We start from the raw sequence: 24,550 nt of genomic DNA on the forward strand, positions 1-24,550 counted from the left end.
GACAACATAATTAGCACTGTGTATATTATCTACACAGCATCAGGTTGATTGTCATTTACCCAAAGACCACTCTAATTGGTGATGATGTGCATGTTTAACAAATAGCCTGTTTTTTCTTTAGTGCAGGTGTAAAGGTTTTTTTTTTTAAGGTAAATTTGCTTATCAGTTTTCAATAATTAAATGTCACATTACCGTAAAATATATCAATGAAACAAGAAAGAGTACTGAAAGACAAACCTCTTTATTCTTTTGAGACAGGCCCTCTATATCAGTCAAAAGATAGTTTAAAAGTAAATAAACAGTATTTAATAAAGGTGGCACTGCATGTGATGGTGCAGGCCTCAGGAGGTTGAGGCAAGCAGCACTCCAGGCTAGCCTAGATATACAGTAAAACAGTGCCTCAAAACCAAGAACAAACACATAAATAAAAACACCAAGACAAAACGGTCATGTCAAGAATATCCTAAGAGAATGGACTGCCCATTAAATTGAGACAGGTAGTGACCTAGATATCTGATACTGTTAATTCATTTATTAAAGAAGTCTGCCTTCCTCTAGAGTACTACAAAAGAGTTACAAGACCAAAGAAGGCCTGTGGGCGTGGGCTGGTGTGTGTGTGGTATACATGTATGTAGGCATGTGTCATGGTGCACAGAAGACAAGCTCAGGTGTTTCAGTCAGCATCTCTTTTCTGTCGCTGTGTACAACTGGCCCTCGAGCTTCTGGGATTCCCTTCTCCATCTCCCATCTTCCTGTAGGAGTGCAGAGTACAGACACACACTACTACATCAATCTCTGGAGTGAATTCTCGGGAATCAAACTCAGGAAATCATACTTGCGTGGCAAGCTTGGAAAGGCTTTCTTAAAAGCAAGATATAACCAATAATATAAAGCCAGCAATGGAAAATTATATTATTTAAAACTTCTGAATTTCAGAAGATACACCAAATGAACTAATGAAGAACACTGAGATTGGGGGTAATAAAATTCTAATGTGCCAGGCTGGAGAGATGGCTCAGAGGTTAAGAGTGCTGCCTGCTCTTCCAGAGGTCCTGAGTTCAATTCCCAGCAACTACAAGGTGGCTCACAACCATCTATAATGAGATCTGGTGCCCTCTTCTGGCATGCAGACATACACATGCAGTCAGAATACTGCATACATAATAGAAAAATAAATTTGTGAAATTTTTTAAATGTGTCTAGCAAAGAATCAATTTAGAACACATAAAACCTCTTTACAAAATCAGTGATAATACTGATCACCCCGCCCGCCCCCCATTAAAATAACATCAACAACAAAATTCTGTCCTTCTGTGAAAGAGTGTCACATGCCCTTGGCAAGAGAGAATTTGTTCAAGGACTAGGAGGCAAGTCTCATGAGCACTTCAGTGGGTGGCATCCAGCACAAAGAAAAGCAGACGGCAGTCCCAGTGCCCATTCAAACTGAACTGTAGAGACTGAAAATATAGTTTTACAGAGACCTAAAAAGATGTCCCCGATATGTAAATGAAAACTATCAAGGAACTAAATATGTGTGATATGATAAATTTTCTTTTTTTTCCTCCTTTATTAATTTATTCTTGTTACATCTCAATGGTTATCCCATCCCTTGTATCCTCCCATTCTTCCCTCCCTCCCAATTTCCCCTTATTCCCCTCCCCTATGACTGTTCCTGAGGGGGATTACCTCCCCCTCTATATGATCATAGGGTATCAAGTCTCTTCTTGGTAACTTGCTGTCCATCCTCTGATTGCCACCAGGTCTCCCCGACCAGGGGACATGGTCAAAGGTGAGGCACCAGAGTATGTGAGAAAGCCATATCCCACTCTCCACTCTACTGTGGGGAGTGTTCTGTCCATTGGCTAGATCTGGGTAGGGGCTTAAGGTTTACCACCTGTATTGTCCTTGGCTGGTGCCTTAGTTTGAGCGGGACCCCTGGGCCCAAATCTGCCTATCATAATGTTCTACTTGTAGGCTTCTAGGACCCTCTGGGTCCTTCTACTTTGCCTTTCTCCCATGATTCTCTCATCTAGAGTCCCACTAGAATGTCCTCTCCTCTGTCTCAGTTTCCTGGTAAGTGAAGGCTTTCGTGGGACATGCCCCTTGGGCTAATATGCAGATATAAGTGAGTATAAATTTTCTATAAACTCCACACAAATTAAACTATTTTTCCATAGAACAAATTTTGAAGAATCCTACCTTATGGAAGGAGCAAGGACTGTACCAATAAATAATATCTAATAGCAAAATTAAACCTGTGCCTAACTTTAGGGATTAATTCTGTTAGACTCACTAAAACCAGACATGGTGGGGCATGCCCACAATCCCAGGACTTGAGAGGCGGAGGTAGTAAAATCATAAAGTCAGGGCCAGCCCCAAGTTACACACTAAGATCCTACTTTAAACACTAAACACCACTTGCCTAACATATGCAAGACACTGGAGTCAGTCTGTAGCATAGTAAAAAGACAATCTAGAAAATACCATTAATTCTTGCTATATATTCCTTTATGACAAACATACATATACCAATATTAAAATGAAAATGCACATTCAGGTTAAAAATACTCTTAAGAGAAACGTTAAATAGACATTTTCTTTCTTCCCTTTCTTTCTTTCTTTCTTTCTTTCTTTCTTTTTTTTTTTTTTTTTTGAGACAGGGTTTCACTGTGTAGCCCTGGCTATCCTGGACTCACTCTGTAGACCAGGGTGGCCTTGAACTCACAGCAATCTACCTGCCTCTGCCTCCAAGTGCTGAGACTAAAGGCGTGCACCACCACGCCCAGCTAACAGACAGTTTTTCAAGAAAGATAGACAAATGCCCATTAAAAATGTTCAACATCATTGGAAAGGCAAGTCAAAACTAAAATCAGATGCTATCATACCTCTATTAACATGGTTATTATGCATATAAAAAAGAAAGCTGTTGATGAAGATGAGAACAAACTGAAATCCTGTGCACTGCTGAAGGGAAGAAAAAAGAAGAAGAAGAAATAGCCACTATGGAAAAGTTTGGCAATTACTCAAAAATATAAAATAAAATTAGAATGAACATATTAGCAGTTTCAAGTTAAAATAGCAAACAACTAAAACCAGGTCTCAAAGAGATATCTGTTCATCCATGTTCACAGCAGCACAATAGCTAAACATAAAAGCAACAGGTGTCTACCAGGGATTATCCATCTGTCTCACAACAATTCTGCAGTGTGTTTTAACATGAATAACTCCTGGGTAACTTCCACTAAACCAAAAATAAGCCAATCACAAAACACACATATGCAATAGAGCAGTCAAGACCAGAGGCAGAGAGTAGAAGAGTGATTGCCAGTAGCCGGGGATAGGGAAGGGCAGAACATAACCATTTAATGGGAGGACTTTGCATTTTATATGACAAAAAGATGGTGATGAGTACTCAACAGGAAGGAACTATATGCTTAAAAGGGAAGATAGGAAATTTTCTACGTTACTGTGACAAGATATTTTTTAAAAAGCAAACATGTATCCATAATTGTTATACTTCTTTAAAATCCATGTATGTATAGGTTCTCTGTTTACAGTGTATGCACATAGATACTATTTAGATACTACTATTTAGCAATGATATACAATTAGCAACAAATCATTACGGAAGCCACTACCTTTATCTAACTTTCTAGCTCTGAATAACTTTTCTTGAGATTTTCTTTTTAGTTCACTGACTGGGATATAAGTCAATGCTTTCTCCTGGAGGACAGGATTTTCATAGAGCTGCACATGCTGAATGTTGGACTGAAGAACTTTTAAGATGGTTGAATCACCAACAACCTAGGAAGAAAAACACTAAAGTTAGCTTTTTACAAGGCTACAAAAATAATAGAATAAAAATGTTGTGGCTCTATGACTTCATAGATACAATATGGATTCAACAAAAATGATTATATGGATACCTTTACAATAGTAGTATTAAGAGACAGCTACGCCAGTGCGTGTCTATTTTCCACTGTGTACCCTACTGAGGACACACATCTGCGGTTGAATTCCTAATCATATGCTCTGATCAAGACAGTGCTCTGGTTCTCTACCTCTTCCTCTTCCTCTCTCTCACCTCTCTCCCCCTACTCTTTCTCTGGGGTACCCCTCCCCCTTTCATTCTTTTCCTATGCTCATCTAATAAACCTCATATTCTAATTTTAAAAAAGGCAGTGCTCTGAGCAGTGCATCTTTCACCTATAAACCCTTGTAACATACAGCATTACAAAGGAGACATGGTTTTATGAGATCAAGAATGGCTAGTACATACGTAAAAGAGGAAAGACATGTGCATGTACTTAAAGGAGAAAAGCAAAGCAGTATGCCCACCTGCCAAAGTGGTGACAGAAAGTGAAAGTTTCCAAAATAATGGTAAGGTCTGAGGAGCCAAAGGACTGTGCAGCAAGAAAGAAAACCGATGGGTAGGGTCTGCAAAATGAACAGTGCTTCTTCCTCCTTGTCATCACCAAAGAAGCCTTCCTGCTTCTTGGCAGTGACACTGCATGTTTAGAGTCCCAAATGAAAGGTTATTCAGCAAGTCCATTCGAGGGGCTTCTGGTATACCCCTAAAGCAGCATGTCTTGCCCTCACTACAGATGCTGTAAGTAAATGCAGATGGCAGGCTCATAGGCTCTGCCAGGTATAAAAGGGTCTACAAAACTGGTATGGGCCACAAGGAAAAACTGTGTTAGAATTATTATTAGAAAAGCAAACCATAGAGTAACACACAGCTGAGACTGAAAAGAAGTATGTTTCCAAGACTACAGCACACATCATACAGGCATTCCTCCAATGGGGTTATATCCTGGAAAACCTATCACAAGTTGGCACTATCTTGAGTGAAAAAGCATTTAGTCTCCATATTGCAACACAGTTTGGTGACATGGTACACTGTGGACTTCAGGATGCTGAGGCTGCCCCTGTCAATCATTGCTAGAGTGTCTGCTATACATCTCCAGTCCAGGAAAACACTCAACACACTTTAATTCCAGGGATGGTTTCTACTGGATGTACACTGAATTTCGTTCATACTACTGTTAAAAGAAAACTCAAATCAAACTTGTAAGTTGAACACTTTAAGGTGGGAACCATCTGTATTCAAAAACTCTAGTACAGATCTTAGGAATAAAAATTTAAACACTGAAATAAAGGCGGCACTGGTAGATCAAACAATAGAACAAATGTGTCAAAGAAAGATCAATCAGAAGACTAAGACAGTTTCTAAGAGTAGGGTATAAAAAGAACAGACACTCAAGATAAAACAAAGTTTCCAAATCTAGGAGGAATTCTAGAAAAGAATACCAACAAAGGAAAAGAGAAACATCTCAAAGAAATAACAAGCCAATTTCACACAGCTGAAGAGCCAGGATGAATGAAAAAGAAAACTAACTAGGCTATAACACCATTTATCAGTTGGTAAAAAGCAAAATCCTAAAGGCCTTTAAGGTGTAAGAAAAATTAAATGTGTATGGGTTGGGGAGTAGGGAGTCTGGTACCAAACATCTTATTGTAAACACATCAAGCATATGTTTTGAAAGTTTGATTACAAATTGGGCACATGGAACTTATATCCAACCAAACTAGTCATATAGAAGGGTAAAGTTAATATACTTTATAAAATATCACAGCACAGAAACCATTAATCAGGAGGCAGGTGCTTCTCAACAAGACCCTACCTCAAACATAAAAGAAGGGGGAAAAGGACAAAAACTCCAAGAGCAATCACAGTAAATGTGACTGGACTAACAAATTATTACCAGATATAGTATGCCAGGCATTGTATTAAGCACTGGGATATGTGCACAAGAAAGAATCAGTAGCTAAGCTCAGTGGCACAGGCCTGCATTCCAGCTACTGCAGAGGATCAGGTAAGAAGGTTGTTAGGGTCAAGGCCAGGCTAGACAACTGAGTGAGACCCTGCCTCACCAGTTTTAAAAGGTAAAAAGAGATGAGGACATAAAGTTCAGTGATATAGCACTTGCTTAGCATGCATGAGGCCTAGGTAAAATCCTCAGCATCACACACACACACACACACACACACACACACACACACACACACACACACAGAGAGAGAGAGAGAGAGAGAGAGAGAGAGAGAGAGAGAGAGAGAGAGAGAGACGCGAAAGAAGAGGAAGATAAAACAAAGAAAGGAAAATGAAGGAAGAAAGGAAGAGAAGAAAAAAGAATGAATCACATATTCATAGATCCACCAGAGTGAGTCAATAAATATCAGTCCTGTGAATGAATTAGACACCAGAAAAATAATTAAGACTGAAACAAACAAGGCCACTGGCCTGGAAGATCAAGTAGCCTATGAGTACCCAGGGATCCAATGATGTTTAGTTCCATCAATGTTTACTGATCCTCTATTGACTAGAATGTAACAGTAAATGACATGGTTTATTCTTAAGTTCCAAGAAGCCTGGAGAGGTAGCTCAGTAGACACAGTGCTTATCTAGCATTTATCACTGCACACAACCTACAATGTCTTGGGAAGAGTGATTCTAGGAACTCTAGGATGCTAGGGAGTGAGGGACTCTATACTGGGGTAGTCTGTGGCGTGTCTGTGGGGGACTGTCTTGAGAAAGTTAATTGGGAAGACTCTCATGAGTCACTAGATTAGCAGCTAACCACTTACATTAAGAAATGACTCAAGAAATGACCAACTGCACAAAAGTATAATAAAGGATCAAGTGAAAAACACAAAGCAAAACAAAACAAAAAACGGAGAAAAGTCCCTACAGCCAGGTGTGGTGTTGCAGACCTACACTGGAAGGTGGAGGCAGGCAGCTCAAGAGTTAATTATTCTTGGCTACACAGAGTCCCAAGGCCAGCCTGGGATACAGAAGATCCACTCTAAACAAACAAACAAACAAACAAACAAACAAATGTTGAATAAATGTAGCAGAACAAAGATTCCAGAGCTTAGTAAGAACAGCCTGTAATAATATAAATAGGGACAATAAGTTATAAGGGACCAAGCTGTCCAAGTGGCACCCAAAGCTGGCTAACTGCAGGTCCCAATAAAATATATCAAATGGCCCACGGGAAAGAAAATGCTGGAGCTATCATTATGTTTAGTCCAAAATGTAAAGCAATGAACTTACAACACTGGTTAATATTTGAGTTAAAGTTGCTCCCTCATACTGCTGAAACTACTCAGAGAAGGAAAAAGGAAAAAAAAATATGGCAAAAACTAGAGCTCCTTCCTGTGTCTATGATGTGTGGCAGTGTTATATAGTTCTAAATGCTCTGGCTAAGTGGATTTATAAGTATGGAGGGTTTTTGTTGTTGTTGTTTCAAGACAGGATTTCTCTTTGTAGCCCTGGCTGCACTAGAACATGTTCTGTAGACCAGGCTGGCCTCGAACTCAGAGATCTACCTGCATCTGCCTCCTGAGTGCTGGTTTCACTAAACTTCATCCCTAAGCTTAAAAATATTATAAAGAGCTGGGCGTGGTGGTGCACACCTTTAATCCCAGCACTCGTGAGGCAGAGGCAGGCAGATCACTGTGAGTTCGAGGCTAGCCTGGTCTACAAAGCAAGTCTAGGACAGCCAAAGCAACACAGAAGAACTTTGTCTCGAAAAACAAACAAACAAAAAATACTACAAATTATTATGGGTATTAAAGCTACTACATGTATGTAGACAAGGCAAATTGAGAAGGCACTATATTCTAGCATGGTCTCGTTCCCCTTTTCACATATTCACTAGCAAAATCTGCCTTCTAACATAACAACAACAGCAAATCATGAGCTCTAACAAAGTTACACCCCAAATTCAAAATTATCAGTAATATGTAAAATGTAGATTTATGTGCATAGTTAGAAAGTAAAGAACATACTATTACTGATTTTTAGAATTAAATGAGTTCTTCATTGCACTGTTGTAAAATATATACATTATTCATGAATAAAGCCAATAGATAAAAATAACATCTTACTGATGACACATAATTAAAGGATAAAGATGTGTAAGACAAGGGTGTGAGAAACGGAGAGACGATGATGAGGACCGGGAAGAAGCAGCAAGAAACCCAGGCCATTTGGGATCCAAGGGAAAGTTGTACACTGGCTCATTTTGAAACAATTCACAGCAGAGGTTCTTAAACAGTGGTCTGTTAAAATGTGTGATGCTAGTGCAACATGGGAAGACAAAAGGCCTACAGAGATGTTTAAATGCCACCAAGAAGCTCTCCTGAGAAAAGAGATCTGAGGTGGGCACTGCCTGTGAGGCCACAGGACCTCAGCTTCAACAGCTGAGAAGAAAGCAAACATAGGTTTATTTGTAAGAATAGAAGCAGGAGGAAAATCAACATGGAGAACACACCGACTGACATAAATAGAAACTGTTACAGAGTAAAACTGACACAAAAGCAAAGTTCTCCCTTTTTATTTGAAAGGATTCTTTATAAATGATACTTAAAGTGGTGTCTTTCTCCTAAGTGCAGGTTTTCATTTACTGAGAGGGTAAGAACTCATTTAGAGTATTTTTATTTTCAATTTATTCCCTTTCTATCTGGAAATTACCTCATTCACTGTAGTTCGAATGGCATTCAAATGATCTTGAATAATAAAGTTTATTTTCTTGCCTTATTTTGTTACATATTCATTGGCCCAAGAAAGGGACTTAAGTAATAAAAATAGTAGGCGGTTGATTGCAGGGCAATCATGGCAGCTGGGTAACCATGTAGCAATGCTGCATACGGCAGCAGCTAATAGCCTGACACAGGAAGAGTTATTTGGAGTATAAATGGAAGTTTAAAATATGAATCTGTTTGAGCCCAAAAAGACTTTTTCTTCCCTATTTATACTTCCAATTATTTTGGCTTCTGATGTGAGATATGTACAAAGCTCATCATTTGGTCAAATCAGAGATGCAGGATGAACACCCTCACTCCTCTAGCAAAGAACCAAGGATCTCGAGGCTCACCAGCTCGCTTCCACTCTTAATACCACCCTTTATATTTGTGACTTCTAGATGTGGAGCCTATTTTTAAGCATGAAAATTCTGGTTAATAATAAATGTTAAGTGACAGTGCAGAATTAGCCATTTTGAGAAGTGGTGGTTGGGTTTTAGAATTGATCACAGAGGACAGTCACAAGTTATTCCACTAAAATTAAAATAAGTAGATAGTTTAAACTTGTTACTCATAAAATTACTGTAGAAATATCACAAAATTTCTGACAGTGAAAATTGAGAATATTCAATAATCTTTATTAAAAGAAATTTGTGCAAACCAAATTATTTCCTATGGTTAGGGAATACTGTCCTCCAGGCAAGACATGGCCACCGCTATTTCAAAATCACAGAAGCTGTGATGACCAGCACTCAGGAGACCTTCACAAGACTGGGCTAGTACCTCACAGAAGGATAGTGTACAAAGGGCTTTAGAAGCTATGGTAGGTTTGTTTTATTTTGTTTTCCTTGTTTTTTGTTTTTTGTTTTTTGTTTTTTTTTTGTTTTGAGATAGTGTTTCTCTGCATAGACCTAGCTGTCCTGAAACTTGCTCAGTAGACTAGGCTGCTCATGAACTCACATAGATACTCCGGCCTCTGACTCCCAAGTTCTGATATTAAAGGTGTGTGTCACCACTGCCTGGCCCTGTGGTGGTTTGCGTGAGGTATTGTTGCCCATAAATCTCGGGCATTTGAATACTTGGTCCCAGTTGTTGGCACTATTTGGAGATTTAGGAGATTCGGCCTTGCTGAAGGAAGTGTGTCACTGAGAGCAAGCTCCAAGGTTTCAAAACCTACATGCCATTCTCAGTTAGTGCTCTCTTTGCTTCCTGTTTTAGCTTAAGATGTGACCTGTCACAGCCTCTATGCCTCCTACCTGTTGCAATGTTGCCCACTGTCACCATGGACCCTAATGCTCCTTGACCAGAAGCTCTACATAAACCCCTTTCTATAAATTTGCCTTTATAATGGTCTGTAACTAATCTGACCATTACCTGAGATTATACCTTCTCTTTCCCTATTATGCTCTAAGTGAGCTGCATGTGCTGGCAGGAATGACCAGAGTAAATAAGTATTAGAAATCGAATTGAAGAGCAGATTCCTTCTATGCAACTTCTGGGAGGAGCTCACCATGGCCTGTTGGGGAATGGTCTGATGTATTTAGATGCTAATTACTGCTTGCTGTCTCTGTGACCCACCTTTTGATTAATAAAGTCATCCTACCTAGGCAGGGCAAACGAGATAGGTGGGTCTTGGAGAGAGAGAGAGAGGAATCCTGGGGAGAAGAGGAAGAAGACAGACCAGAGGACAGGGCCTGAGAGGAGAAGAGAGGAAGGCCGCCATGGGTTAGATGGAGGAGAAACATAGCCAGCATGGATGGAGAATCTGGCCCAGATGAAGAACATTAGCAACTATTTGGGATTATGAATGCGAGGTAGCTTGATAGAAAGTATTAGAAACAGACGGCATAGGATTGGGGCAGGTATCACATACCTGCTCCACCATGGGAAGAAGTTTAGAAGATTAATGTCTGCCCTGTCCCCAGGTTAACTAAGGCTATTTTAAAATATAACAAGTGTCTATGTCATAATTGATTGATAGCCTGGCCTACAGATAATACTGATAATTTAAAAACAATAATGGCCCATGCTGGGGTGGAACTTTTCAGTGATGCAGCTGATTGGGCATCATTCATAAGCCTATAAATGAGCCCAATACACTCATTAGTTCCCCCAGCTGGACTTGGATGGACTCACTTTCTTGGACAGCTGCTAGTGCCCAGCTGAGGTATACAGACATTTGTTTATGTCTCCTCAGGAAAAGACACACATAGCTATTAGATGGAGTCATTTAAATTTGCCAACAGTGTCTGCTAAGACATCAAAAAAACTGACTTCAGTTCTTCATGCTAATAACTAAATTTCACTGACTTTAAGTAGCGTCTGTCTGTTTATTATTATCATTTATCTTAAACCTAAAGAAGCCAACTTGGTTTAAGATGTTGATAATGGTTGGGCCAAGAGAATTAAATCCCCATCAGGACGGACAGCAGGTAAAATTTAGATTATAAATGTAAAGACAACAGAGGGAGCCAACTAATCAGTGTAGTACACACAGGCTCAGCGTTCCATTCGTCTATGGCTAAAGGCAGATGCTCGTCTGTATAAGTCATTTAAATACAAAGAAAGCAGGTACACTGTAAATAATAAATAAAACTTAATTACCTCAGGAGAGGGACACCATAAGCTACACTTAAAATATAAGTATGATGGCTGGCATGATTGTACACAACTATAACCGCAGCACTCAAGAGGCTGAAGCGGGGGACCACAGGTGGAAGCCTGGCCTACACAGCAAGAAAGTGTCGGAAGAAATGGAAGAGGCAGACATTTCTCCCACATTGCTATAACTCTGACAAGTCTCAAAATGCTTAACAGATTTGAGGATGTTAGAGTTATAAATCCAAGGACATTTGAGAAATGACTTCAGGAATAACTCTTTTTTTTGCCGCTTCAACACTGACAGGAAGAAAGGAATGGATTTTAACACTACCATCGGAGCAGAAGGTAGGCTTGGCGGCTGCCCTGGAGGGTCTTCAGACTGCTCCTCCGGAAGAAGCCTGACCGCAGGGGGTTGCTGAGAAAATTCCACCTTCTTATTTGATCCACTCAATCTGCTGCTTCTTTCTATGGCAATCAGGTCACGGATTTTCTGCAGCTGTTCCACTGAAGCCTTTTTAGGAAATATAAGATGCGTTTCTCCCTGGAATTTACAGAATTGAGAAAAATCTTAACTTCTGATTTAAGCTGACAGTCGTTCTTACACACAGTGTGGCTGACACTACTGAATGTATTGTCTTTTTAAAATCCTTTAAAATTTTCTATATGTATTTTTGCCTACATATATGTGTCTCGTGCTCTGTGTGTGTGCCTGGTACCAGGAAAGCCAGAGGAGGGTGCCTGCTCTACTGGAACTGGTGTTGCAGATGTTTCTGAGCTGCCATGTGGGTGATGGGAGTCAAACCCTGGTCCTGGTGAAGAGCAGCAGCACTCTTAACAATGAGACCATCTCTCCAGTCCTGAATGTACCATATCACAACAAATATACTAGTTTTTAAATGAAATTAAGAAAATATTGTTTCCTTGCTAGTATATATAGCTTGGCATATCTAATGTAGTCCAAGGACCTTTATTTATTTATTTTTTGTTTTTTGAGAAGCGGTATCCAATATCCCAGGCTAGTCTTGAATTTGTTCTCTAGCTGAAGATGACCTTAAACTTCTTGGCCCCCTCCCTCCACTTTCTAAGTTGCTCAGATTATAGACATGTGCTACCAATTCTAGTCTATGTAGTGACGGGGCTTGAACCTGTGGCTTCATGCATACTTGGCAAGCAGTACTCTACCAACTGGACTACATTCCTAGCCTTAGAAAATTATAACATACCAAGAAGAGACTTGATACCCTATGAGCATATACAGTGGGAGGAAATCCCCCTCAGTCACAGTCATAGGGGAGGCGAATAAGGGGGAAATGGGAGGCAGGGAAGAATGGGAGGATACAAGGGATGGGATAACCATTGAGATGTAACAAAAATAAATTAATGAAAAATTAAAAAAAAAGAAAATTATAACACTTTAGAATAGATCAAGAGAGTGGCAAAATATATATATTCCTATATTCTCTGCAATAAAATAAGATAAATGTGGTTTACAACAATTAATTGACTATCTTAAAATAATAGCATTTTCAATGTTTGCAAAAGAAATGATGCATGCCTGAGGTGATATGTGTATCAGTTACCTTGACCTGGTTTAATAAATTATAAACAACAACAATAATAATAGACATGTACAATTTTAGCTAAAACATTTTTTTGATAAAAGTTATATGACAATTTTTAAATGCAACTTTTTAGAAAACAGTTACATGATCAGAAGTGCTTTTTGGGTCCACTATTTTCCCAGAACAGTCAAAAATATACATTGATTGTTAATTTGAAAATATGGATGTAATTTTTTGTGGTACATACATTAGGATAGAATAGAATAGCTCATTAGAGTGGCAATATATATATTCCTACAGTCTCTGCAATAAAATAAAACGCTATTATTTTCTATTAAATGCCATACAAAGTAATGAGAGTAGAAATACTGCCATACAAAAGGCCTGAGCCAGGAGGCTAAAGCCTAGAATCCCAGTTATTGAGGATCAATGAAGGCAAAGCCTCTACCATCAAGTGATACCTTTAGCCCCAAACTATAGTAAAATTTCTTTCTTTCTCTTTTTAAATTCAGTCTCACTTTGTAGCTCTGGCTGGTCTACAACTCATTGTAGAGACTGGGTGGGCCTCAAATTCAGAGAGATTTGCCTGCCTCTGCCTCCTGACTGAAAGAATATACCACCATGCCTAGTATTATAGATTTTCTTAAAGATGCACTTTCCCCCAGCCCCAGACACGATTTCTCTATGTAATAGCTCTGGCTGTCCTGGAACTCTTGAACTCACAGTGATCCGCCTGCCTCTGCTGGGATTAAAGGCGTGTGCTACCATGCCACCATGCCCAGCTTTAAAGATGTACTTTTTAAAGAAGTTTACCTATTATGTGTCTGTGTTTGGGTACCTGCACATATGTGCATGTGAATGTGCCCTGAGAGGGCATTGGATCTCCCGGGGCTGGAGTTACAGGCCTTTTGACTCACTGCATGTGCGTGATGAGAACAAATCTCAGGACCTCTGCTATATAAATATATTATATAATTATATAATATAATTAATATTTTAAGTATATGTTAGTGCTATCAGTCATTCTAGGCTGCAGTCTCCTCAGCAAAAGAAATGGCCAGTTATTTTTCTAATTCAGTTAGGAATTTTATTAAAAGTCATTCCTTATGGAGTTCCTTATAAACTTAAGAATTATTATGGGATTAATTACTTTGCTTCTGTTTCTGTTTCCAGACATCTTCAAACATCTCTATGTTCTGCCACACACACACACACACACACACACACAATCCACGTGATTCAATTAAGTAATTTAAAAGGGGGAAATGGTGGGCGTCACACAGAAGCTGCAGTGTGTGCAGGTGAGCCTCCCAGAGACAGCCCACCATTAAGCACGGCTGCAATGGGTGTGCCTTGGAGGGGATGGTCCCAAGGGCTTTGTCTCTGTCTCTGGATTGTTTCCTGCTGCTGCTGTGCCTTCTCGTGTTTGTCATTGCTGTGTTCCTCATGTATCTGGCATGGGGTGATTGGGCGTGGGAAGACCCTCAATGCCTACAGTCTGGCGTGATTGTTTCCTGGGTGATAGCCCCCTCATTTGGGCAACTTTCCTACAGATCAACATGAAGATAAATGTCCATAAAATAATATTGTTTAGGTGAACTAATGTTTTAAAGAATTTCTGATTTGATTTCAATAGTTTTAGAAAGTTAGGTTAAGATGTTATTGTCGGTGGGTCTGATGTACAAACTCTTGAACAATTTGAAGTTCAGAAAAGTACACTCTTAATAGTTGACCTAGGGACTTTTTGAGATTGGCGAGCAAGACTAATACCCCAATTAGCACTGGCTGACATGACTATGAAACTGGGCTGGCGATGATTAATGTCTTATAGACATTTTGCCCTTAGCTTTCTGATATGACTTAATAAAAATTGTTAATGAGTAGCGCACCTTGAGGATTTAAAGTAAAAATGGCTGATTGATTTTTATATAAAAGCTTAGATCTGTGATTATTTTAAGATTTTTATAAGATTACTTTTAAGGTAATTGATTCTTTGTAACCACACATTCAGCCTATAGGTAAAAAGAAACTGATTGAAAAAAATTACCTTGCTTGCTTATACACACTTTATTAATGTATAACAAGTTGCTTAGTTACAAATATATGTGGACTCTTAAAAATACTTTGTTATTCACATTTGTTTCTCACCTATAACACATAAAACATTTGATCATGTGAAGGTATTGGGGAACATGTTTTTTTCTACTTATACTCATTGTAATTGTTCACTTAAAGAAAAACACATTCTAATTTTTGTACTGCTTGAAAGGTTTTGCTGGGTTATATAAGCTGTGAGAGGTAAATAAAGCTGCTTGAGCTCATGCTTTGTAGTTTGTTCCATCCACTAAGTATATACGAGTGTGTGTAGAGCTGCTGGAGCCTGCTCCATACACCAGATGTCTACATGCATATACAGAAAGGGTGGGAGCCTGCCCATGGAGGTTTTGCTCCATCACCCAATGTGCAAATGTGTATATGTTTGTATGTATGTATGTATGTATGTATGTATGTATGTAGTTGTTGAAGTTTGTTGGAACTTGCTCATTGGAGCTTGTTTTGCTTTGTCCAGTGGTGTGTTTGTGTGTGTGTTTGTGTGTGTGTGTGTGTGTGTGTGTGTGTGTGTGTGTGTATGATTCTTTTGCTCCTTTTCTTTTTTCCTTGTTGCTGGCCAGCATCCAAAGAGTTAAAAGAATTCAAAGAGTTCAGAGTCTCTAGGCAGTCAGAAGCAGTGATGGTCCCCATTTGACAGGAGGCATCCGCTGTGGTCCCTGCTGACTCCCCACATACCTCCTCAGACTCCCCTGACCTGTATCTACCATCTGGTGACTTGATATTAGTGGAACAGCACCAAAAAGGCAGGAAGGAGTTTGTAGAGGGAACAGAATTGAAACTGAACTCTGTTGCCAAAATGGAACGGGCATTACTGTAAGTATGGGAAACAGCACCTGGGTATCTAGATCTATATGTCAGTCAGAGTGTGCCTCATTCCTTACCTTCTCCTCTGACCAATCCTAAAAATGGTAACTATGGCCAACATGTTCACATTAAAAATCCATAGCACCACATTTTCATAAAAGCTAAAGGTAGTAGATCCAAGGAAAGAACATTTTAAGAAATTACGGATCCTAAGATTCAACAACCTTGGTTATCAAAACAATTTTTCCACTACAGTTCTCACTGCAGGATCTTTAGCAAATCTGTCCCATGACAACTAAATGCCTGGTCCCTGGCTGACAACTGCTCAACTACACTAAACGCAGGGTCACAAAGACATTGGATCCCAGTCTTCCTCATCTTCACTCATGATTTTCATCTCAATTAGTAGCACTCTTATCTACGTAGTGTCTGAAACCTAAACCTAGATGCCCCCAATTTCTTCTTTTTCCTTGTACAAGACCTAATGGTTGCTCTACACATGTACACAAACACAATTCTCGAATCCATCTAGTTCTTGTCTCTCTACCATCAGTGTTTAAATTCAGCCACTGTTTATGGCCTACTGTCTGCTGTAATTCCAATATTCTAGGAACTAGGAAGAAACAGACAAAGGCTCTTCCAAAATTAGACCAGTGTAACAAACTAAAGAGCTTTCCCTGTACAACGCCTTGCCTGCACTTCAGCTGATCTCGAATATTCTCTTTACAGTAACTAATGTTTGAAAATATTCTTCCCTGCTTTAAACTTTTCACTGGCCTCCATACTAGTTCAGGGACAGAGTATCTGATACAAATAATTTAAAGGAGGAAGGTTTTATTTTGGCTCAGGTTCAGAGGGTTTAGTCCCTACTCACTTCACAACATGTTTCTGGGCCCAGGGCCAGGTAGACTATCATGGCAGTAGGACCATGTGGAGGGGGTGGCACGTCTAGGCAGACAGGTGGTATAGCAGAGCAGCAACAGGAAAAGGCCATGAAAAGCAACCAAAAACCATGCGCCTAGAGACCTCCTTCCTCTCCCGAGGCCCCACCTCCATTGTTCTAGCCCTTCTAGTTAATCTACTAAATTTTGAATCCCTTAAGGGATTACACCATTCATTTAGCCATGGGCCTCCTTTTCTGTCTCTGCAAATACTCTCATGGATAAGAAGTGTGTTTGAGTAACCTCCCAGGTGTTTATCAGTCGATTCAAACTGATAGTCAAGATTAACTACTACAGCTTCCTGTCTCATTTAAAAGTCTTTACTTGATATGGCGTGGTCTCTGTCTGTGCCTAAAGCTACTTCCTGTGTCAGCAGAGCTACTGTAGCTAGAAGGCCTTTGCACACGCCACTCCCCAGGCATGAACTGAGTTTCTGGTACCTGAGTAGTTTCCGGTCACTCAGATTCTACCTTTACCTCCTCAGAGGGCTTCCATAGTTACCTTACTGCTACAGTAGCTGTGAGTGCAGTATCCTGTCTTGTTTTCTTCTTTACGCTTGTCTCCTCTTTAATGCTCATAAGCTCTAGGTGAGATGGGATTATATTATCTTACTTCACTGCTACATCCTTACGGTGCACAATAGAATTTGGGAAGGACGTCAAGGGGAAAAAAATTACAATCCTATTTCTTTAGCAATGTCTACAAATGCTGACTGAGACTGCCACTGGCACCTGTAGTCCTGCTCAACTTCTTTTATTCTCCTACACACCAGAAATTGGGTACATGGAATATTCAAAATCCTCTGTCTGTCTGTCTGTCTGTTTGTCTGTCTTAGAGACAGAATCTTAGTTTGTAATCCAGGCGAACTCATGACTTTCTAGCTTCAGCTTCCCAAGTAGATAAGAGTACAGGATGTGTCAACATGCCTCACTAAAATTCACAATTTTAAAAATCACATCTATTGTATTATAATTTACCCTATTATAATTAGTTTACTATATTATATTAGTAAGCTGTGCCACAAGGCTTGAGAAGATAGAAACACCAAAAAGTTCTTGTGAAATAAAACCGTAAAACAGCTTGAGATTCCTGTCACAGCAGAAAACCATTCTGTGGGGCAAAGGAATCCATGTTTTCTGTATTTATTTCACTTTTTCTGTTTCTTACTGGAGACAATGGTGACACTTTAGCATTTGCTGCACATTCACAGACCATGTGTGCAGGTAGAAGACTGAAAGGACCACATTTGGTCCTTGGGTTTTACTTGGCCCTCTTCATTCTAACATTCAGACTCTTAAGAATCCCTACCTGTGGAGACTTGTTATATTTTATATTGACATCATTTTTAACTTCATTGAATTCATACTTTAAAAATGTGTAACAGGTAAAACAAACAAACAAAAGCTAATTCTACACATTTCTAAAATGATCAATCAACTGAAAGTAATATTTCATTCAAGGAACTATTCACCTCCATTGGTATTTGCTTTGCACATAGAAAGTGGGGAGGAGACCCTTACACATACTTACCTCTTCAAAGCCCATTTCAAATAAACACTCAACAGCTCCTCTGACAGGCAAGAGTCTAGTGGAAAAAGCTGTGTTTCCAATACGGATGGATCTGTACTTTTCATCATTGGGATTTCTGATTTAAAAAAAGACAATATAAAGGATAATATATAACAACTTATCTTTTTAAAAGTGTATGTTTCCCATTCTGTATCAGTTGCACTCCTACATGGCAGTATGGATTCCAGCTTTATAAAGAGTGAGCAGTCTAGACAAGCATTTACATTCCATGGTTCTTTCCTCAGAACCACCGAGTACTTCTATGCGATGCGAGTACCTCAGCGATGACAGTATTAATGCTGCCACAGAAGTGTTTGACATTTTAATTCTGTGCTGTTACAACTAAATATCTTTTGAATCTTTTAAGTTTCTAAAAGAAAATGATCCACAGTTGTTCCAGACAGAGAGTAGAGAACTTTGTCTGCTTGTTCTGAGGGATTCCATCATTTATAAGGGTGTCCATGGCACAAAGATGGTGATTAGGCGGGGCACACCTTTAATCCCAGCACTTGGGAGGCAGAGGCAGGTGTATCTCTAAATTCAAGGCAAGCCTGGTCTAAGGATTGAGTTCCAGGACAGCCAAGGCTACATAGAGAAACCCTCTATGGAAAAACCAAAAAAGAAAAAAGAAAGAAAAGACAAAAGAAAAAAAAAAAGCATTTGTGAATTGAAACAGCTAAAAAGCTTTGTTTCCAACATGAACCTTAAAGGTCACTTGGCTTCCTTTTCTCCCTGGACCAATGATTGTTTTTGCTATAAGTTTCTGCCTCAGTTCTAAATATATTTTTAGCACAGGAAGTAAGGTCATAAAGGAAAACACAAATATTCAAGGACAAAGCTCTAAATATTGCTGCTTAACTGTCATACTTTAGTGCTGGTTTACAAACTCTCTTCCACAAGAATTGCAAGACTGAGTCAGTTCAATAACTTTTATAGTAATTGATAATACTCTGAGATTGTCACTGTATTGTATAAAACTTGTATATCCACAAAGGACTGGAAGTAAAAAAAAATTCTTTTCACAAATGATTTTGGAAGCAAGCATAGATTGTTGGGAGCTAAGGAAAGTTTACCCCTCAACATTTATTCTATGTATTAGGGCAGAGTTTTCCAATCTTGACATCCATGAAATCTAGACCACAGCCGAGGGGAGATTCCCTATATACCACAGAATGCTAAGCATGCCTGCTTTCCATAATACACCATTTAAACAAGCAAAAATTAAACTATAAAATGACTCCAATATTTATTAATGCTAACTACAGATGCCTATGACATTTTAGGACACATGTCAGTACCACCTCTATCCTATATCCCAGTTTAAAAACACATCTGTTGCTGGGCGGTGGTGTCGCACATCTTTAAACCCAGCACTTGGGAGGCAGAGGCAGGTGGATTGCTATGAGTTCAAGGCCAGCCTGGTCTACAAAGCAAGTCCAGGACAGTCAAGGTTATGCAGAGAAACCCTGTCTCAAACAACAACAACAACAACAACAACAACAACAACAACAACAACAACGCAGCTGTTTTACCCTCATCCCCATAGTTTTTAGGGCTGTACATGATCATTACATATTATAAACAGAGTCTAACAGGGACAGTCATATCTAGTTCCCAGGTTCCTCTCTTTTATTTTCTTTTTGCTAATTTCACAAAGGCTAACCTCAAACTCCAAATTCCCCTTGCCTCAGCCTCTTAGTTGCTTGAATAAGTTATGCATGCCCAACTCAATTTCTTAAATTAAAAATGCTAAGCATGAGCTTAAGCATAGACAGCTCCAAAGTCGGCCCTCTGGTACCCTGGGCATTGATCTTAATTTTCTCTGCAGATTGTTTCTGGTTTTGTTGTCATATTTTGATAGTCTCCCACCCATTCCTGTTATCTATTAAATATCTCTGTGAGTTGTAATATGTACTTGACTTCTCAGCAATTATCTTGCGTCTTTTCTTGGGACGTTTTTTTCTGAATGGGTAGTTCTTGATGATGTTAAAAGAACAGAATCGTGAGAAAGCAGTGGGATTCCTTGTAGTTTGCTCAACTGCCACTTTGAACATGTTTTTGTCTTTCTAGTTGTCTTACTCTCATAATTATCTACCAATATTTGTCTTTGTATTTGAATCAGGGAAGAAAAGTCACACTCCCCATACCCCTTCTTTTTTTTTTTTTTTTTGAAACAGGATTTATATACCTTAGGAAGGATACAGGAACTATCACTGGCCCCACCTGTAACATCCACTGTTCTTACAAGCAAACACTGCATATTTATCAAGGTATAGTAGTGTATGTTTATAATTCCAACAAGCTAAATGATGAAACTGTCTCAAGAACACAATGAAAGCAATTCTCAAACATCAAACAAACCATCACCACCACCACCACCACCACCACCACCACCACCACCACCAACAACAACAACAACAAAACTCTACCAGAAGGATACAAGACAAAACTAAAGAAAAATACATGAATGTGGAAAAGGGATTTGTAGAACAGAGGAGGTGAAATCTAGGGAAGGAAACGAAGAGTAAACAATGCACCACAAAAATGTATGAGATTTCAAAAAACAAATTTAATCAAATATCCCACCAAACTTTTAACCGAATTTAACAGAAATGATGATGATGGTGATGATGATGATGATGATGACAGTAACAACAATCAATAATAGATAACCTCAGTACTAGCTATTTTTATTCCCTTTATAAGTAAAAGCACCCAAACTTGGAAATTATATATAAATTGGCCATGATCATACTTAAAACAGTTGACTAGAATTGAAACAGTGCTCTGGTTATAAAGTCTACACATGCTCCACCACACAAGCTGCCAACAAACTCACCAACCCTCAACTACTCACACTCATTTTCTCTGTGTCAGTGGTAACCTACATTAAACATCAGAAGTCAGTTTTATTATTTATGTTTTCCATTACTTCTTGCACTGCCATCTAAGAGATCTCTTTCTCCATTCCATCTGCATTCATGGTTAGGATTATGTGTCGGCTTCACAATCCCTGCCTGTTTCTTCTAATGCTCTTGCTCATGAAAGTCCACTCCAGAAACCATGAGTTCCCTCTGCCTACCATTTCACATAAATGTTCCCTGTTACTCTATCAACTGTTCCTACACTATCAAACCTCTATTCCTTATTGTCTTTTGTTGGGTGGTCCTGCTATCTCCTAACATAAGAGTACAAATACAGAGACATAAACACTATCTTGGGATTGTTCTTTGATGTTATGCTATAGCTGTTTTTCAGACCTGTCTTTCTTCTCCAAAATATATTTATATTCTTTGAACAAAGACATACTTTTGATTTTTGGTTCTTCCCAATACCACGTGCCAACACAGTTAACAATCAATAACTGTGTGTGCTTTGTAAATAAAATAACAGAATATCAAAGATGTATATTAAAGAATGAATTAACTAGGGGCAGGGGATACACTCAGGAGGCAGAGTGCTTGCATAGCATTCCTGAAGCCCTCCCTCAATTTCCATCAGCTCATAACAACAAATGTGGTAGCCCACACCTGTTATGTAGAGGAGTAGGTAAGACTATAAGAAGCTCAAAATCATTCTTAGATACATGACAAGTCCCAGGCCACACTTTGCTACGGGAATCTAATTAGCTAAACACCACCCACCTGTGATGTCAGTGAAACTAAGACAAAGTAAGTTGCTTTCCTTTGAGAAAGTCAATAGTAAGAGCTCATCTTATCTAAAACTGGGTGGCAGCTTTTGCATACAGATTTGCTCACATTTCTTTCTGTAGTTTAACCGTATTTATTACTGCTGGGGATATGGTAAACATCATTCAAGCAGAAATTTAAAAGTATTATTTCGCTGGAGACTACAGTCTGAAATATGCTAATGAGTTCATTTGCATATCCATTCTATAGACTGTCCTGAGACTCTGAGGCAGAAGAGATGGTGGGACAATATGCCTTCCATCAGTCTGCTACAAGTGGATTGATAGCAATGAAAACAAAAATCTAGCCAAGGCAGTGGTGGAGCACACCTGTCATCCCAGCACTCAGGAGATGAGGGATCTCTGTGAGTTTGAGGCCAGCCTGCTCTACAGAGTGAGTCCAGGACAGTCAGGGCTACACAGAGAACCCGTCTTAAAAAACAAAAAATAAACAACAACAACAAAAAAACCAAACCAAACAAAACAAAAAAAAAAAAAGAAAAGAAAGAAAGAAAGAAAGAAAGAAAAGAAAAGAAAACAGAAACCTGATTTTCTCTGCTCAGATGAGAGAAATATAATTATGTGTGGCCAGGGACTGGGAAGATATGTGGAGTATTTCCCTAAGAATTGGGAAGTCACTGGGGACCAGGAAGACATGCAGGACATTTCCCTAAGAGTTGGGAAGTCACTGGATTTGGACATGAAGGATACCATCCTCCAACCAAACCAGACCTTGAATTCTAAGAACATAGGAACACTGCTGTGGAAAGCAAACTACAAGCATATTTTCCCATCAGTCTGAATCATTTTTCTTATTAGATAAAAACGCAAGATCAGTAAAGGCTGTAGAATGAACGAGTTTCTTTTAGGAGTTTAGTAAACATTCATAATGATGGTTATGATCACAAACCACTGTCTACAGGCAAACCTGTCCTTTAAAGTACTCTGATCTTAGCATTTTTGGTTGCACTGTGCTGACAGCAGAATCGAGCTATCTTGACAGATCTATCCCTCTTTTCCGAACGAGGGGGTGGGGGTGGGACTTAAGAGAATTCAGGAGGAAACCTCAGCTGTGGCTCTGGAGATTCAAGCCTATGAGTTCTTTCAGAGACCATGAGAATATTGTACTCGGAGGTGCTATGAGATCTCGGGCTACATATTAAGCTGAGATGTCACAAAGGAGGAAAGTGATGGTCACACGGGTCACAGTTATGTAGCTGTGAGCAGGGCCAATGCTGCATAACATCTGGCACAGAATCACATACGTTACCTAAGTGAACAATCACGGTTACGGTGGCGCACACCTGTAATCTCAGCCATTGGAAGGTAGCGAGAGACAGGTGACTGTCGTGAGTTCTAGGCTACAGAGCAAGTTGCATGCCAGTCTGGGCTATAGGGCAATACCCGGTCTCAAACAAATCGTTACCACCTATTTCTTTGGACCACATGAGTTATACAGTCCTGAAGCTGAGAATCGCTACAGACTTTGTGTAAGAGCCAGCGCCTGGGGACATCAGTCCGCCCCTGAAACTCACTCAACCTCCCCTGTCTGCCCCTTCTGTTCACCTTCCCCAAAGAGCTCCATCTGACTCAAAAGGCTGCAGGAGGGTGCTGACTCAAACTTCCAACTCCCGCCCTGTGAGGAGCAGCCGTGGAGGGTGCTGCGCTCAGAATCAAGGTGACTTCGCCAGCGTGGCTGTCTTCAAAACTCTTACTTAAGGACTGGGGTTGAAGTAAAACCCAGAAATGAATACAAAGTTCGTAACTTTAAACTACAAGTGTTTCAAGCACCAAACAGGGCGTGAACATTTAACCCGCACTCGGGCTGGGTCACAGTGCTGGACTCCTGCTGTGAGATGGGACACCACAGCTGTCAGAGGCGCTGACAGCCCCGGCGAGCCCCACGTCGCCCTACCCGCCCCGCCTCAGGCCCGAGTGCCGGCAGCCCCGCCCGCCTGCGGCCCTCAGGCTCCAGGGCCCCGGCTGCACCTCAGGATGTTGTCGGCGTAGGTGAGCAGCAGCTTAGAGGCCTCCAGAAAGGTCTCCGGGTTGTTCTGGCAGAGCTCGGCCACGGCCGGGGACGCCGAGCTCGACGAGCTGCCCAGTGCGGCGGACGCCATGGCTGAGCCGCAGCCCTCACCAGCTCCCGCGCCGCGGCCGGCACTGAGCAGGCGCTGAGCGCCTTGGCGGCCGCGGAGGCAGGAGACCAGGGGGGCGGGGCGGGGCGGGGCGGGGCCTCATCACCTAGGGGCGGGGCGAGGCGCGGGGCGGGGCACCCAGAAGCTGAAGGAGATCTGGTTCGTGGACCTCGGCTGGCCTCAAACTCTTGAACTCTTTGCAGTCCTGCCTCAACCTATGATTACAGCTGCCCAGCTTCAAAAACAAAAGCATGGCTCTGAACTCTGCTGGGTTTCTTCCTCGTGTATTCTTTTACGAATTATATCGAGGAATATCACCTCCTTGCTCACAAGGTATGATTCTGCTGTAAGGAGCGTTTTTAAACAGCATATTGCACCCTAGTAAGGAGTTGGGGGAGTCTCAGTTTATCACGTGGTTACTCACATTGCATCTTTTTGATTTATGCAGGCTTATCATCTGCCGGTAGTATCCTTTATTTATGTTAGAAACCACTTTAGTCCAGCTGATGCTTTGCTTGATAAAATATTTTAGCAATGACTTTTTTT

At 40.2% G+C, this 24,550-nt stretch overlaps 1 protein-coding gene across 2 annotated transcripts in view; it reads right to left on the bottom strand.

The window, feature by feature from the left end:
- Nucleotides 1-24,550, bottom strand: part of NGLY1 (N-glycanase 1) — a 54,314-nt gene that overhangs the window by 25,405 nt on the left and 4,359 nt on the right. The window contains exons 1-4 of one of the 2 annotated variants that reach the window (XM_084795053.1): nucleotides 23,856-24,069; nucleotides 18,140-18,254; nucleotides 11,522-11,731; nucleotides 3,639-3,804 (exon numbers count right to left, since the gene is read on the bottom strand). In XM_084795053.1, the coding sequence (XP_084651179.1) occupies nucleotides 3,639-3,804; nucleotides 11,522-11,731; nucleotides 18,140-18,254; nucleotides 23,856-23,986 (622 nt within the window). In that variant the 5' untranslated portion in view covers nucleotides 23,987-24,069. Of the gene's footprint in view, nucleotides 1-3,638; nucleotides 3,805-11,521; nucleotides 11,732-18,139; nucleotides 18,255-23,855; nucleotides 24,070-24,550 lie in introns of those variants that run through there. The other variant, XM_084795054.1, reaches the window with a different exon arrangement.

Source organism: Acomys minous (assembly GCF_964271855.1).
Source record: "Acomys minous genome assembly, chromosome: 9".
Classification (NCBI taxonomy): Eukaryota; Metazoa; Chordata; class Mammalia; order Rodentia; family Muridae; genus Acomys; species Acomys minous.